Source organism: Equus przewalskii, chromosome 22 (genome assembly GCF_037783145.1).
Source record: "Equus przewalskii isolate Varuska chromosome 22, EquPr2, whole genome shotgun sequence".
NCBI classification, from domain to species: domain Eukaryota; kingdom Metazoa; phylum Chordata; class Mammalia; order Perissodactyla; family Equidae; genus Equus; species Equus przewalskii.
This window is the reverse complement of record NC_091852.1, coordinates 50,162,407-50,177,512: the sequence shown is the minus strand read 5'-3', so window position 1 is coordinate 50,177,512 and position 15,106 is coordinate 50,162,407. Positions and strand designations below refer to the sequence as shown.

The window sequence follows — 15,106 nt, the reverse complement described above, 5'->3', positions numbered from 1 at the left end:
TAAACAAGAGTCTGAGCTGCAGACTTCCCCTGGGTTCCGAGGGAAAGGCAGATGTAAGCAGCACCTGTAAGCAAGGGCCGGGGGCTGGGGGTAGGTGGCAAGTTGATGGGTGTGGAGGAAAGTGCACAGTCGGGGAGCCGCTGTCTGCACCTGTCTCAATGGTGATAGGAGTTTTGAGATGGCAGCTGTGGCCCAGACTAAGGCCGAGTGCAAGGGCGGAACTCAGGATTTGCCCTAGTGAGTGACAGCTCGCATCTGAAAAACAAGGCTGAGAGCAGCGCTGTGGTGACAAGACTCTGTGGACGGCAGCTGGAACGGAGGTGACCGTCCGTCACCATGGCCTGTGTTGTGTCGAGGAAGTTGGAGAAGGCCCTAGGTGGGTGCCAGTGGGAGCCAGTCCTGAGAAGGCACCAACAGGGCATCACAGACGTAGTTGATCCCCAAGTTAAATAGCCTGAGAATGTGCCCTAAGCTGTCCTTGCAATAAACCATTTCTACTGTTAGAACCACCGCCGCCACCACCAGCCAAAAGCATCTTCCCCCGGCCCGCACCCAGTGTCACCTCAGCGCAGGAAATCACACCCTCAGAAAAGGGCCATGGCCGTGGTGCTGCTGACATGGAGCACAGCCAGGCCCTTGCCCTCCTGGGGAAGCCGAAAGGTGCCACCTGCTTGTGGATGAGCCAGAATGGACCGTCAGAGCCGTACGGGAGCATCCTGGCCTGTGTCTGGGGACCAGGCCTCACAGCCTGCCTCCTCACGCCCTGTCTGGTGTCACGTCCCTTTCGATATGGGATTCACAGCAGAGGGGCAGCACCGATGTAGATATTAGTGGCAAACTGATGACTTTTAAAAATGATAGTTGTGTTGTTAAGATTTATATATTAAAAAATATTCAACGTTTAAAATATTGTCCTTGAAGACTTATGGTTTTAATTGAGGCCAAAGGTGGGCAGCAGCCACGGTAAGGGGTCCTGAGTGTAGGAACAGCTGACAGTGAAGTGCGTCTGAGGCAGGCCTGCAAGACAGTGCACCCCAAAGCAGAAAGCGTGTGAACAAGAACACTGGAGAGGGAGAGCTGGGCACCCCTGGGTGTGGTCCAGCGGGCCTGCCATGAATGAGGCTGACAGGCAGGGAGGGACAGGGCCGTGCTGCAGGGAACTGTGGGGCCACGGGACAGGGTGGGCGGAGGAGGACTAGGAGGGAGGTGATGCAGGCAGCAGGCCAGCGGTGCTTACAGCCCTGCAGCCGGGGGGCGATGCGTTACAGCAGACTGGTAATGGAGACGGACAGAAAGGAAAACAAGCCTGAGAGAAGGGGCCCCAGAAGGACTCCCGGGTTCCTGGCTGGGGAAGGCAATCAGGCAGCACGTGGACATCTTCGCCTCTGGTGCAATGCAGGGGTGTACCATCAGCATCACCGAGATTGTCGGCTCTGCAGGCTGCAGGTCCCTGCGTTTTAACCGCGCCCGGGGTGATGTGCATGCACAGGGCGGTTTGACAAGCACTAGGCTGCAGGGGAGACAAGCTGGAGACGCAGGTGGGGCTCACAGCTGATGACTGAGGCCCTCGAAGGCCCGTTGCAGGAACAGAGCAGAGTGTGAGAAGGGGCGTTAGCGCCCTGGCTGTATGGGGGTGGGGGGGGTGGGCTGGGGCCGAAGCTGCAACACAAGCATCATGGAAGGGTCAGAATGAGAGGAAAAAAGAGGAGAAATATCCTTTCCCAAAGACACGTCAGCCCACTGTCTTTCCAGAGATGTCTTTTTGTCAGTAGCATTCTTAGACTTAAGAGCAAATGTGGAGATTGCACTTAAAAAAGGAAAAAAGCACCTTGCTGACATATGAATTTATAGAAATTTGAGCAAAGATAAATTAGTCATTGGTAGTCGATGGTAACTAGGGTAAACAAGAAAATTGTTTGCACCATCAAATTATAAAAGAACTCGTCTTATTAGGGGCTCACTTGGGAGAACTTATTAGGCAGTGTTGCTGAGAGAAAAGTCTGTTGCCTCTGTCAGACATGTATTCATATGTTTTACAGCCACTTGTAGGATAATTCATATTGAGAAGAGGCTGTTTCACACGGTTGTGTGTGTGTGTCTGCGTGTGACTATAAGTGTGTCTGTGTTTGTGCGTTTATGTGTGTGTCCGTGTCTCTGTGTTTGTTTCTGTGTGTCTGTGTCTCTGTGTGTCTTTGTCTCTGTCTCTGTGTGTTTCTATGTACATCTGTGTCTCTGTGTGTGTGGTGTGTATCTCTGTGTGTTTCCGTGTGTGACTGTGTGTGTGTGTAACACAACGGGACATGCACTTTTCTCCCGAGGTGCACAGATGGAGTCATATAGATAATTTTCCATCGATGACAAGCCCCTTTTGGTCAAAATGCACACCTCTTTAGATACTTTTGGACTGGCAGTATACATCCTTCTCATCTACAGCCACGACAGAGGGAAAACATTCTCCCTATTAAAAGTGCGTCCACTGCCTTCACTCTCCCCTTCTGAGTGTGTGTGTGTGTTTAGTGCTAGAAGTATCCTCACCAAATGTGGAACCTGCAGTATTTCTTTAACATCAGCCACGTGGATGGTGCCTGGCGGGTGTCAGGAAGTGGTCTGGAGGAAGCAGGGAGGGGACAGTGGGCCGACCAGGGGCTCTGGGAGGATGTCACTCTTCATGCCTCAGGGCAGTGGCTTGTCAGTCCTGTCTGCCAACCAGGGGTGGAGAGGCCATGGGGACCATCATCACGGTTTTACGTGGTGTGTACACGTGGCTACCCCATTGGTTCTCTGGCTCTAACTGCAGCGTAGGACTAGGCACAGCAGACACCCAACGTCAGGCAGAAGAGCGTTCAGTAATGTCTTCACTGCAAGTACTTCTGACTACAGCAGGCATCCTTCACAACTGTCTCCACCGGGAGAGCACGCTGCGCGTCAGCTTGTCTAGGTCCTGCCCTGGGTGCCTGCTGACCATCGGGGCCGGCTCCTCAGCCCTGTGTGCAGTGGGATTCTCTTTTTAGTGTGTCTCTTGGAATTCTCTGTCCCCACCAAAAAAAAATTGGTTCATTTGGTCATGTTGACCCGATACTCCATTTTTGGGTGCAATATTGAGAGGATGTGTTTGGAAATCTAATGATTGTGTGATTAGAAAGGAAGACAGCACGTTAGGGATCTATACCCAGGTCCCAAGAGGGAAGAGCGTCCCCCTGATGGGAGGACTTGTCTCCACTTCTGGGGGGTTGGTGGTTGGACACCTGTTCTTGCTGCTCAGATCCTGACCCATGTCCCGTCTTTGTCTTGCCCAGGCGGACACCGTGTGCCCTCTCCTGTGAGGGGAAGGCGCAGACATGGCTGGAGGCACGGCCGACGGCGCCAACAACCTGCCCTTCTTCTTTGGCAACATCACCCGGGAGGAGGCAGAAGACTACCTGGTCCAGGGGGGCATGAGCGATGGGCTCTACCTGCTGCGCCAGAGCCGCAATTACCTGGGTGGCTTCGCCCTGTCGGTGGCGCACGGGAGGAAGGCGCACCACTACACCATCGAGCGGGAGCTGAATGGGACGTACGCCATTGCGGGCGGCAGGACGCACAGCAGCCCCGCCGAGCTCTGCCACTACCACTCCCAGGAGTCGGATGGCCTCGTCTGCCTCCTCACGAAGCCCTTCAACCGGCCGCCCGGGGTGCAGCCCAAGACGGGACCCTTTGAGGACCTGAAGGAGAACCTCATTAGGGAATACGTGAAACAGACATGGAACCTGCAGGTGGGCTGCAGCTGGTCCCACTGCCATGCATGGTCTTGTGTGCTCTGGGGCTCTGGAATTCCACAGGCACCCCAGTTCCATGCACAGCCACGAGGTGGTGCCTCGGATAAGCAGCCATCTCCCTAGTCACTAACTTACCTAAAACCTGCCTCACTCCAAGAAGTCAGCCTTGCCTCCTCTGTGGCCACACTTGAGAGGGTGGGGTGCTTTGTGCCAGTGATGTGGGTTTCTCCACCCCAGGAAACCACTGTCCCCAGTCTTGCTGGGCCCTTTCAGAGTGGCATCCAGCCATCCCCTGTTTTATATTTACCTAGGGAGTCAGGCAATGTATACTGAGTGGCACTGGGTTTCATAGCTTCGTAACGTCTCTTGCAGAACTCTCCGTGTCAGCACACACATAGCGTCACCAGCCTGTTATTGGTTACCTGATACTCCCTCCTACGCACCATAATTTATTTAACAAGCACCTAGTGAGGGGCACTTCCATTGTTTACAAATAACGCTGCTAGTACATACTTCTCTACCGATCCTTCTAAGCTTTTATGCAATATCTGTAGGATAACCCTCAAAGGTTGGGTGTGCCCCAGTGAAGGAAGTGTGTGTTTAATTTGGATGCATCGAGAAGTTGTCATCCAGAAAGGTCCCAGAGGTTGTGACAACTTACATTCCTGCCACACTCTCAACAGCTTTTGATGTCAGGAGCCAACAGGCTGGTGGACAGTCTCCTGCTTGGAGTTATGTGTTCAGCCATTTCTCCTGCGTCTCCTGGATGTTTGCTTCATGCGTTTTTCTGCCTTCTCTGACACGTACAGGTGTAAGGCAGTACGGGCTTTCTGAGGATTGCATACGGCGACTTCTTTTACTCCTTTAACACGTTCTGCACTAAATTCAACCTTGCAGACAGATATTAATACTTGGTGTTGAGCGTTTTTCATTAGCATTTATTGGATATGTCTTAGACTATTCTTTTACTCTAAGTCAGATAAATCAGATTTATGGAGGCAGAATTTACACACCATAAAATTCATCCTTCTTGGGTGTACAGTGCTGTGATTTTTGACGAGCACGTGGCATCATGTGGCCCCCACCCCAATCAAGACATGCAGTGTCCCATCACCCTTTAAGCACCTGCACACCCACCCCCCAGCCGCTGCCAGCCCCTCATCTGACTGCTGTCCCTGTAGTTTTGCATTTTCCAGAATGTTGTGGACAAATAGACTCACACAGCAGTAGCCTTTCTGGACTGGCTTCTTTACTCGGCATTGTGCGTTTCTGACTCAGCTGTGTCACCGCACTGTCCCTGGTCCATTCTTTGTTATGACCAAGTAGTATTCTACACTGGTTCACTTTTGACCTCTGCTCAGTTCATGTCGGATGCCTCTCTGGTGTGTGACCTGTCACTGCGTTTGTTTTTCACGCCATCTGTGAAGATGACAGCATTCCCATACTCACCTTCCCTCCCGTCTGCCCTCCTCCCTCCCACCGCCTGCTTTAGGTTGCTTATAGCTTTAGTTTTACTTCTTCTGATTCTTTTTATAGCTTCAAATAACCAGACACTGGGTCTTCATTTACTACTGTTGAAAACACTGATTTCTCTCCCACTGAGAACAAGGAGCATGTGAATTCACCCAGCTGTCCAGCCCTCTCACCATTTTGTTTTCTACATTGTCATTTCTGCATTGTCAGGGTTCACCTCCTCCACCTTCTGTGGTCGCATCTGCAGTTCCAGGCAGCAGCGTGTGCAAGCGCTTGGTGTGAAGCCTTGTAGGGGCAGACGGAAAACGTGTGTCTCCTGGGTTGCACACATCTTAAGGCTTCTTAATTGTTGTTAAATGATCGGGCTCAAATACAGGCCAATCAGTTCTAGCAGACAGCTGATCTGAAGAGCAGGAGGCCGACTCTCTAGATCTCATGGATTATGCCAGATGGTTTCTAAAGCCCTGTCTGGCTTTAAGGCCAATCTCTGTATTCTAAATTCGATTTTGTTATTTATACACTTGAAGGTATTTAAATAATGTATAAGATCTCATTGGCTTTATTTATTGAATGAAAGATGAATGAATGAATGAACCAACCAACCAACCAACCAACCAACCAACATATAAATTAGATTGTATTTTACCATGTCAGGACTTAGCACAGATTGGAAATGATTTCTGCGTCTTTTTTTTCATTTTTACTGAGTATCACTCTGCTCTCCTGCTGGCAGGGTGAAGCTCTGGAGCAGGCCATTATCAGCCAGAAACCTCAGCTGGAGAAGCTGATCGCCACCACGGCCCACGAAAAGATGCCCTGGTTCCATGGAAAAATCTCTCGGGATGAATCTGAGCAAGTCGTCCTGATAGGATCCAAGATAAATGGGAAATTTCTGTAAGTATTGTGTCTTTCCCTTCACCTCCTACTTCCTGCTGGACCATTTGGAGTAATGGAGCCTTTCCATTACTGGACTCCCAAGACCCCGGGAAGGGGTCACACACTGTCATCTGACACGCGTGTTGGCCTGCCGTAAAGACATTTCTAATTGAAGCTGTTACTTATAATTCAGCATTTGTTTTACCCAGTCTGACCCCAAGGTGAACACTCCTCTTGGGCACTGAGGGACGTAATTTAAAGGAAATGTTGTTCAGCCACATATTCTGCTTTTAATGGCAAATACAGGAAGTGTGGCAGTGTCTGTGTCTATCCATCTGGACTGAGGACATCACTGCATGCTCGCTCCCGGTTGCCCTGAGGTCTCAGACCTGACTTCTGTCTTCATTTGGAACTAAGTGCCGTTGGAGTGGATGTTAGAGAAAACTTGCTGAGGCGAGCTCACCGGAAAGGTCAGGCAGGCGTTTGAGCATGAGCAGGTTTGCAGGCTTCAGCCCCACTGTCTCAGAAATGAGGTCTGTGTCCCGAGCACTGTTCATCGTTATCCTTAGTGGTCACTGGGCCCCAGGACTAGAGGTCCCAGAGATGCAGGCCACCTCAGGCGGGGTCAGCGGTCAGGAGAAGGTAAGGCGCCGTTGTGGGCAGGTGTCAGCCTTACCCTGCTGAGGTGCCGCAGCCAAGGGGCCGCAGTGGTGCTCAGGAGGGGCACACTCACCTGTCGTCACTGCTCAGTGACCCTCCAGAGATGCTGACAGGGTGCCTCAGAGGACAACCGCTCCATTCTTGCCTTGGACGCCTACGAACAGCGATGCAGCCCCATCCTCAGGGACGCAGAGTCATATGCAGCTCACTTTGCAAACTTCTTAGAAGTAGAAGTGTGCTCGCTGAGTATCCGTCTGTTTAAAGAATTTTCCTCTGACTTTACCGTAATACTTGTTACTTAAGAAATAATCTTAAACACAATACCCTTTTTTACAAAGTGATCCTGAAATCAAGTACAGAGCCGCCCGGGCTGGCACAGCAGTGACTGGAGCAACGGCGTAGCAGGCAGTCGCAGCTGCCCATAGAAATCCTTGTGGGTGGGAGGGGGGTGCGTTTTTTCCTCCGTGTGGCACCTGTCAGCTCATTTTCCCCTGAGGTTTGGACTTCTACCATCTTCTTAGGAATAGTTTCCAACACAGAGGTTGTGGGATGGTGCATGTGGCATCTTGTTGTGTTGTCAGCCCCAAATTGATGATCCCAGCAGCAAGGCCCCACCGTCCCCTGGTTCGGCCACCTGCTCCGGGCACAGCCGCCGGCTCCCTGTGGAGACAGACCAGGCTGTGGCAGGGAACGCCAGCCTGGGCAGCCGAGCCCGCGAGCTGGGGTTCCTTCCCCACTGCTCTTCTCAGGCTTCGTGCAGGTTTCCCAGAAGAGTGTGTCCCCTGCCTGCTTCCCTGTCATTGAAATGGCTTGTCCATCCACGGACCAGCATTTCCTGATGTCCATGGTTGTGCGAGGCACCGAATGCTGACACCGTTCTGGGCGTTGGAGATGGAGGCCCGAGCCACCCAGCACCTCCCTCCAAGCCCACCTCTGGGTGGACAGCAGACCCCCCGAGTGAGCAGAGCTCACGGCAGGTCGGTGCGAGTAAGGCAGGAACAAGCCTGCGTGGCTGGGGCCAGGCTTCTGTTTTGTCGGGGGGATGAGGAAGGAATGGGTGCATCAGAGCCCTGAGGCAGTAGGAAGCCATCCAGGCGAGGGAACTGCACGTGTGGGTGCCGTGCTCGGAGGGTCTGGCATTGGGGGCACTTCGCTTTGGGTGAGTGGGTCCATCCACCGTCGGGTGACATTCAGGTGGCTGGGTGTAGGAAAGAGACAGGGGTTCAACAGTGCGCCAGTGCGGAGGCCACACTGTGCGCTTCCGTGTATGTAAGCTGACGTGTGGTGTCCATTCTGCTATGGTGACCTCGGGGTCCTGTCTCTGCCGGACACTGGACTGCAGGTCTGCTTGCTGGAGGGAGGGTGGGGGTGCTGGCTTGCGGCCCTGCTCCCTGCAGCCTCCGCCCCTGACCTGGAGGCTGGCTCGGTGTCTCTCTTTCGCGGACATCCCCTATCGTTGTGGCGGTGGTCCACCTGCGTCCTTTGCTGTCCCCAGCCCTCGCTGCAGCGAGGAGGAAAGCAGAATTCAGGCACATGGTGTGCACTTGGGGAACAGCCTCACTGACCCCCTTTTGTCCCTGTGTTTCCCATTCCTCATCTTACTGCTTGACTCCGCCCATCAGTGCTGACAGCCCCACTCTTGGCTGCTCACGGCTTCCGACTAGGCCATTCTCAGCCTTCCTGGATGGGGTTGGGCTGCGTGTGGCGCCCACCGCATGCCCCATGCCCGGTGCTCCCCTGGGCCTGCGTCTCCCGCCTGAGCCGGGAGCTCCCCGGGGCGGGAAAGGCTGAGATGCTGGCCGAGGCAGAAGCAGAACGGAATCTCCGTGATTCCCACTGCCGAGCGGGCTTCATTAACTTGATGTAAAATCAGTTAATGGCTGTGCACCTGCCGTGCGCAACGCCAAGCACTTTGCAGAAGCTTAGTAAATATAAGCTCATTTTGAGTCGTTAGCGAACACAGGAGTGAAGGCCAAGGGTGCCCACAGGGGATGTTGACTGCCTGCGGCTCCCATCTAGGGAACAGCGGGCAGGTCAAGTGTGGAAACACCAGAGCTCCTTCTGGAATGTCTGGTCTACATTCTGGTTCGGGGTAGAAGGCCGCTGTCTTGGGAAAACACTCTCTTGCTGCCCACAGAACACACTGATGAAAAGGCAGCGTATTTCAACAAGTTTGAGACCCAGACGAGGTGATGCATCCTTACTAATGCAGTTTAAAGTGCAGAAAATACACCCCAGAGACTCCTAGCCACCAGGACGGGTTGTGTCTGTGGGACGCTGGCCAGCTCAGATTCCAGTTTTCTCTCCTCATGAAGCATGGTGTGAAATCCAGAACATCTGAACCAGAAGGGGCCTTTCTGCTAGTGGGTCTAAATCCCTTTGTTTTCAGACAAGGACTTAGCCACAGGGGAGCTTGGCCAAGGCTGTCAGGCAAGTGGGAGATGAGGGATGCAGCCCAGGGTCCCTGCCATGTCTGGGCTGAGGGGAGGCGGTGGCTTAGGCCACATCCAGGGACCCAGGGACTCCACCACCACCAGCCCCACCGCACTCCCCATGCAAAGTGTGATGCCAGGTGCCTCCGTGCGAGACGTCAGCTCCCCCCTCCTGTCTCCGGTCCGCACGGCTCAGCCAGGACGGTTCAGGGCGTGGCTGTGTGGAGGCAGCCGTCGGGGACTGGACTGTGCTTGGAGAATAAAGCGTGTGGGCGCCAAGGCTCTTTACGGAAGACACGGACAGTGTGGGTCTGCCCTCTCACAGTCATCTGTGGTGTTTCTAGAGATGGCTGTTCATCACCTGGTGTTATTGGCTGGATGTTTGTGTGTCGTCCCCCCGCTGACCAGATTCATATGTTGAAGCCCCAGCCCCCAGTGTAACGGTATTTGGAGGTGGGGTCTTTGGTAGGTGACTAGGGTTAGATGAGCTGATGAGGGTGGGGCCCATGGTGGGATTATGGCCTTATAAGAAGAGGAGGAGCCCAGAGCTCTCTGAGTGCTCAGCCCGAGGCCAGGCGTGTGAGCACACAGCCAGATGGAAGCGGGCTCTCACCAGACACTGAATCTGCCAGCATCTGGATCTCAGGCTCCCAGCCTCCAGGGCTGCCAGAAAGAAATGCCTGTTGTTGAGGCCCCCCTGTCTGTGTCTGGGGTCTGGCCGGACAGATGGGAACACTGGGTGGACAGGGAGCCGCCCGCCCGGGTCCTGGGAGTAGGGCTCAGAGGTCTGCCTCATGAGCAACACCAGGGACCAAGGCAGAGTGCATGGGCTTCGGTGGGGGGCACATCCCATCAGCAATTTGAGGCCTCATGTGACAGCACCATTTGCCATCCTGAGAAATGTCATAGCTCAGGTGTGACTGAAAATGAATCTGTTAGAAAAGAGAAACAAAGCTGATTTTCCAAAAATGATGTACCCCCTCCCCCAAAGGAAGGATCCAAGATTGGAGGGGTCCAAGACAGATACAATTTGGAGCATCTCTTTTAAAAAAAATACAAAATTAGGTACAAAATATATTTTTTTTAGAATAAGAAGAAAAATCACAATAAATTACAATTTTTTAAAGCTGGTAAATACCAAAAATGTGGCAATTTTTTTAGAATAACATAAGGTTTTACTTAACTGCCTGACACGTGACGATTGCAGCTCTTATTTGCTATATTTTTGGACTGCACGTTGTTTGATCACCTCTTCACTTGACAGTAATTTGGTGATATTATTTTCTATATATAAAAAAATGAAAACTCAGTCCTTCCTCTAGGTTCACAACTCGTTTTTGGTAATGCCCGTGGTCTTAGGAGCATTGTCAACTTTGGGAAAGGGGGTGGGAGTGGAAGAAAGAGCAGTCTTCTCTGATTGCAATTAAATATCTCTTACCAGTCATACAAAACGTTCTAAGCCCGTGTGGCCATGTTGCTGGGCCCTGCTTGGGCCAGACAAGGCCATGGGGACAGGCTGTGGTCAACAAGCTGTAGGCCTCCCGTGCTGGAACACCTCCCACCGTGGTTCATGCGGGCGGCTTTAAGCCACGTGCACGATGCCTCCCCAAGTGCACGTCAGGTCGGCTGAGGTGCAAGGGCCTGGGCCCTTCATTTCAACGTATAAAGCATCTTAGAATGAAAATAGCCCAAGAGTTGTATGTCCTGTTAAAGAAAAGAAGTGGAAGTGGAATTGTTTCTTGCTTTGTGTTAGTACCCAGGTAAATATTTTATCGTTTTTGGCTAGCAAGTCCTTGCAAATCTTACAGAGCCAAGAGCGAGTTCAAGGTGACCTTTCAAATACACAGATGGTGGCTCTCCAAAAAAAGTTGAATTAATGTTGGAAAGAAAAGGTGGTATTTCAGAGTTGTCGGAGTCAGCAAACCGATAAGTCACCAATGCCGTGTTCACCCCAGTTTCTGCTTTCTGACTTCAGAAGTATGCTGTTTAAAAAAAGAAGCTATAAAAGTAGTCATTCATCCCACAAAATATTAGTGCCTTCAACCAGATATATGCCGGGCATTGTGAGAGGAGCCATGGAGACTGTGACAACATAGGCCTTAGTCCCCCCCGCACGGTGTTTGCAGTCTGGGAGGAAGACGTCCAGGTCAGAAAGACATACTGCACAGTGTGTAACATACGATGATGGGTCTCATTCCATCCATCACGGGCAGCCGTCTAACTTAATGACCCTGTTGACTATCCAGTGTTATCTTTATTTTATTTCTGTTCCTTTGTTTATGAGCCGTCAGTCCCCATTTGTTCTGAGTGCCATGTGTGCAGGGATCAGCCGCCATCTTGACTGGTGGGACCCCAGTGCTCAGAACAGTGTCTCAGTGGGAGAGATCGTTCTGGGAAAGGGACATTTAAGCTGTGCTCTGAGCAGTGAGAGGAAGAGAGCAGAGAAGGGACAGAAAGTCTCCTGGGCAGCAGGAAGTTGGTGCAGAGTCTTAGGGACCAACCCAATGAACTGAGCATGGCCTGGTCAGGAGTGGGGGCTGGAGTGACAAGCTGTGCGATGGGGAGGCAGTCAGATCAGACAGGAGGTCCCTCCTAATCCTAAGCGGTGGACCATGTCATGGATTGTCCAGCAGGGACACTGTGAGAGTGAAAGGGGGCCGCTGGTGGGATGGCAGGAGGAACAGCAAGGGGCAACAGGACTGTCTCAGGCCGGCCGGTCATCCTATTTATGCGCCCGTTGTAGGATTTGCCAAATGTTCCTTAGAGTAAACTGGCCAATTAGATTTAGCTGAAGTTGAGGTCTTTCCAGGCAGCTGGGACAGAAGAGTGGAGCAGGGGAATGGAGGAGGTGGCAAGAGGTGGTGAAGGGCAGGCCTGGACTCCTCAGGAGGGAGGGAACGCCAGAGCGGGATGCAGGCGGGAGGCAGGTGTGCTGGAGCCCTGAGGTGAGAGTGGTGGAAGAGGTGGTGGTCACATGGTGCTGACAGCAGGTGTTATGTATTATTTTGGGAATGCCTGGTGAGTGCCAGGCCAGTGTTGCCATAGGGATAGGAGGTGACGGAGTTGAAGGAGGAGATCACGGGAGAGCAGGGATTCCTGGGTGGTGGCAGACTGTCGGGATGGGAAGGAGGTGCTTCCACGCCCAGCATCTTGGGCCAAACCAGTGGGCAGTCACATCTGTGAGATATGTTAGGTCCTGAGGAAGACCCTGACCTCTTGGCTGGCCCCCCAGAGTGTGGAGAATGTGGGGAAGAGCGGCCATGCTGAAGGTTCTGCAGGGGGAGAGGCGGCTGGGGCAGGCCTTAGGTCAGGCATAGCAGTTTGCAGAAGTCTAGAGACAGTGTTGCCCATGCAAGAGCTGAGTCATGTGGGCAGGGCAGGGAAGGTGAGAAACCGAGGCAGAGGGGAAGCCCAGGAGGTCTGAAGTTCAATGATCTGAAAGGCACACGTGTTGGGGAGCGAGGGAGGAGGATGGGAGGGAGCTGTGGCCTGTGGGCCTCGCTGGTCCTGAGGTCACAAGAGCGTTCTATCCCTTGTAGCACATTGCACTGGCCTGTGGTTGTCACACATGATGAGTGGGACCCCTAGACATGCTCCTTTCCCATGACAACTCTTAATATGTCGGTTAAAGTCATCCCCAGGGACCCCCTGCTCCCCACATGCAGAGACAAGACTGCAGAGGCCCCCGAGCAGGTCCCAGGGAGGAGTGTGGCTTGCCTGGCAGGCCCTCAGCAATCAAGCAGCTTCCCAGCCTCCGTGGAAGCATCGATTTCCCTGTGTGGCAGGCTCTTACGAGCTCTACACCTGAAATTCAAGTCGTCCCCCCCCACCCCTTCCTTCCCCTGGCCCTTGAAGGAGAAACAAACACTTTAATCTTTGAGTCACCCTTCTTTCTTAGCCATTTCCAGGTGGAGCATGACGCTCTCATTATTTCCTCCTTCCCCTCTCTCACACTATATCCTTTCGTATCATATCCCTACACCCCTCCCTCTCTCTCCCTCCCACACACACACACACACACACACACACACACTTTCACTCACTCATTCATGCCTCTTATTGCAGGTGAAGCAATGAGCAACATGCAGGGGTGGTCCCTGGAGGGTGCACACCATCCTGTACACAACTGGGGGCTAGAAGATTTAATGACTCCAGCTCTCTAGGGAAAAGAGTTGTGTCCACTCAGAATCAGGGTATGCACATCGGAGCCGTGTGGTCCCTGTCCAGGAGTAGGCCTAGGTGGACCTGGTTTGGGGACGCCAGATGGCATACCTGTCACCGTTGAATATTATAACAGTACCTTCTGCCAGCGCCCTACACCCTCCCTCTCCAGGTGGACTGGATGGCAGATGCCTTGCTTTGGAAATAGGTATTAGTAATGGTTTTCAGTGCAAATGCAACTCAGTGTAAGGTGGCTTAAAAAACAGTGTTCACAATATGGTAGACTTCTCAGAGACTTTGAAACGGCTTGTAAGAGTACACACTTGCATTCCCTATGAGCCAGGAACAAATGTAAATGAGGAGAAAGGATAAAGAATGAAATGAGGAGAAAGGATAAAGAATGAAATGAGGAGAAAGGATAAAGAATGAATGTACCTTCAGTTGGGTTCCACAGGACAATACAAAGTCCAGAGGAGAGGATGTAAGCAGTGGTTCTCAAACTTCTGGGCATGTGCTCACCACCTGGAGGCTGGTTAAGGCACAGATTGCTGGGTACCCTCCTTTGAGTTTTTAAACTCACTAGGTCTGGGTTATGGCTCAAGAATTTGCATTTCTAAGAAGTTCCCAAGTGATACTGAGGCTGCTGGTCTGGGGACCACATCTGAACGTGTTCCAGATGCCAGATACCCACCTAGGCTGCATTAAGAACAGTGATCTCTTGAATTCTTTGGAGGGTCTGTAACCACACATGCAGTAGGGAGTGTTTGTGAAGTACATCTCAAGTAGTGTGTAATTTGACTGGTTGAGATAGAGTTAACCTTAAAACGGCTTCTATGTATAGGAACTTAAGTGAGATAGTACAGAAACTCAGGCCAGCAAGTCAGACACACCCAGCTATTTAATAGCTCTGTGATCAGACAACATAATTCATCATCTCTCTGAGCCTCAGTTTACTCAATGATAAAATGGGGAAACTAACGTTTTACCTGAGTTGCTGTGGAGATGAACAAGGTAATGTGTATAAAGCTAAGAGTAGTTATCCTGTATCTGTTCTTTGTACAACCATGGGTTCTTTTTTTTCTTCAGTTCTGGAAGATACTCAGCTATTTTTCTTCGTATATCACTCTCCTTCTTTCTTACTATTTCTTCCTTTGGAGGCTCCTGTTAAACATATGTTAGGCCTTCTCAACTCATCCTCTATATTCTTTCTTATTTTCTATTACCTTTCTCTGTGTGTTGCATTGTGGGAATATCTTTATTTTTGTCTTTCAGTTCACTAATTTTCACTTCATCCGTGTCTAATCTGCTGTTAAACTCATTCACTGATTTTTTTCCTCACCAACTGCATTTTTCATTATTTCTAGCAGTTCTATTTGTTATTATTTTTCAAATATTCCTGAGCATTTATTTGAGAGTGCCTTCTTGCTTGCTAATTTTTGTGATTCCATCTTTTGTTTCTTTGAACAGTTCGTCCACATTTAGGCTATAGTCTGTGTCTGATGACTCCAGTACAGAAAGTACTTGGGGTGTAATCTCTGTCTGTCTGCTCTCTTTCCCTTCCTGCCCTCTTTCTCATAACTCTTGTTTTCTTATGTTTGGGTGATCTTCTTGAGCTTGTATTTGATTGATATTCATCTGTGGGAATCCTGAGTGTCCTCTGTTGGGACACTACGCCGTCCTCCAGCATTTCTTCTCCATGGCCTGGGCTTTCATGTGGGAGTCTCAGGTTCCCGCACCCATCTTGCTGGT

General features: G+C 51.5%; 1 protein-coding gene across 2 annotated transcripts in view; it reads left to right on the top strand.

Moving 5' to 3' along the window:
• The window catches only part of SYK (spleen associated tyrosine kinase), a 94,884-nt gene that overhangs the window by 35,210 nt on the left and 44,568 nt on the right, over nucleotides 1-15,106 (top strand). For both annotated transcript variants that reach the window (XM_070590884.1, XM_070590883.1), the window contains exons 2-3: nucleotides 3,297-3,752; nucleotides 5,962-6,122. In XM_070590884.1, the coding sequence (XP_070446985.1) occupies nucleotides 3,339-3,752; nucleotides 5,962-6,122 (575 nt within the window). In that variant the 5' untranslated portion in view covers nucleotides 3,297-3,338. The remainder of the gene's footprint in view (nucleotides 1-3,296; nucleotides 3,753-5,961; nucleotides 6,123-15,106) is intronic.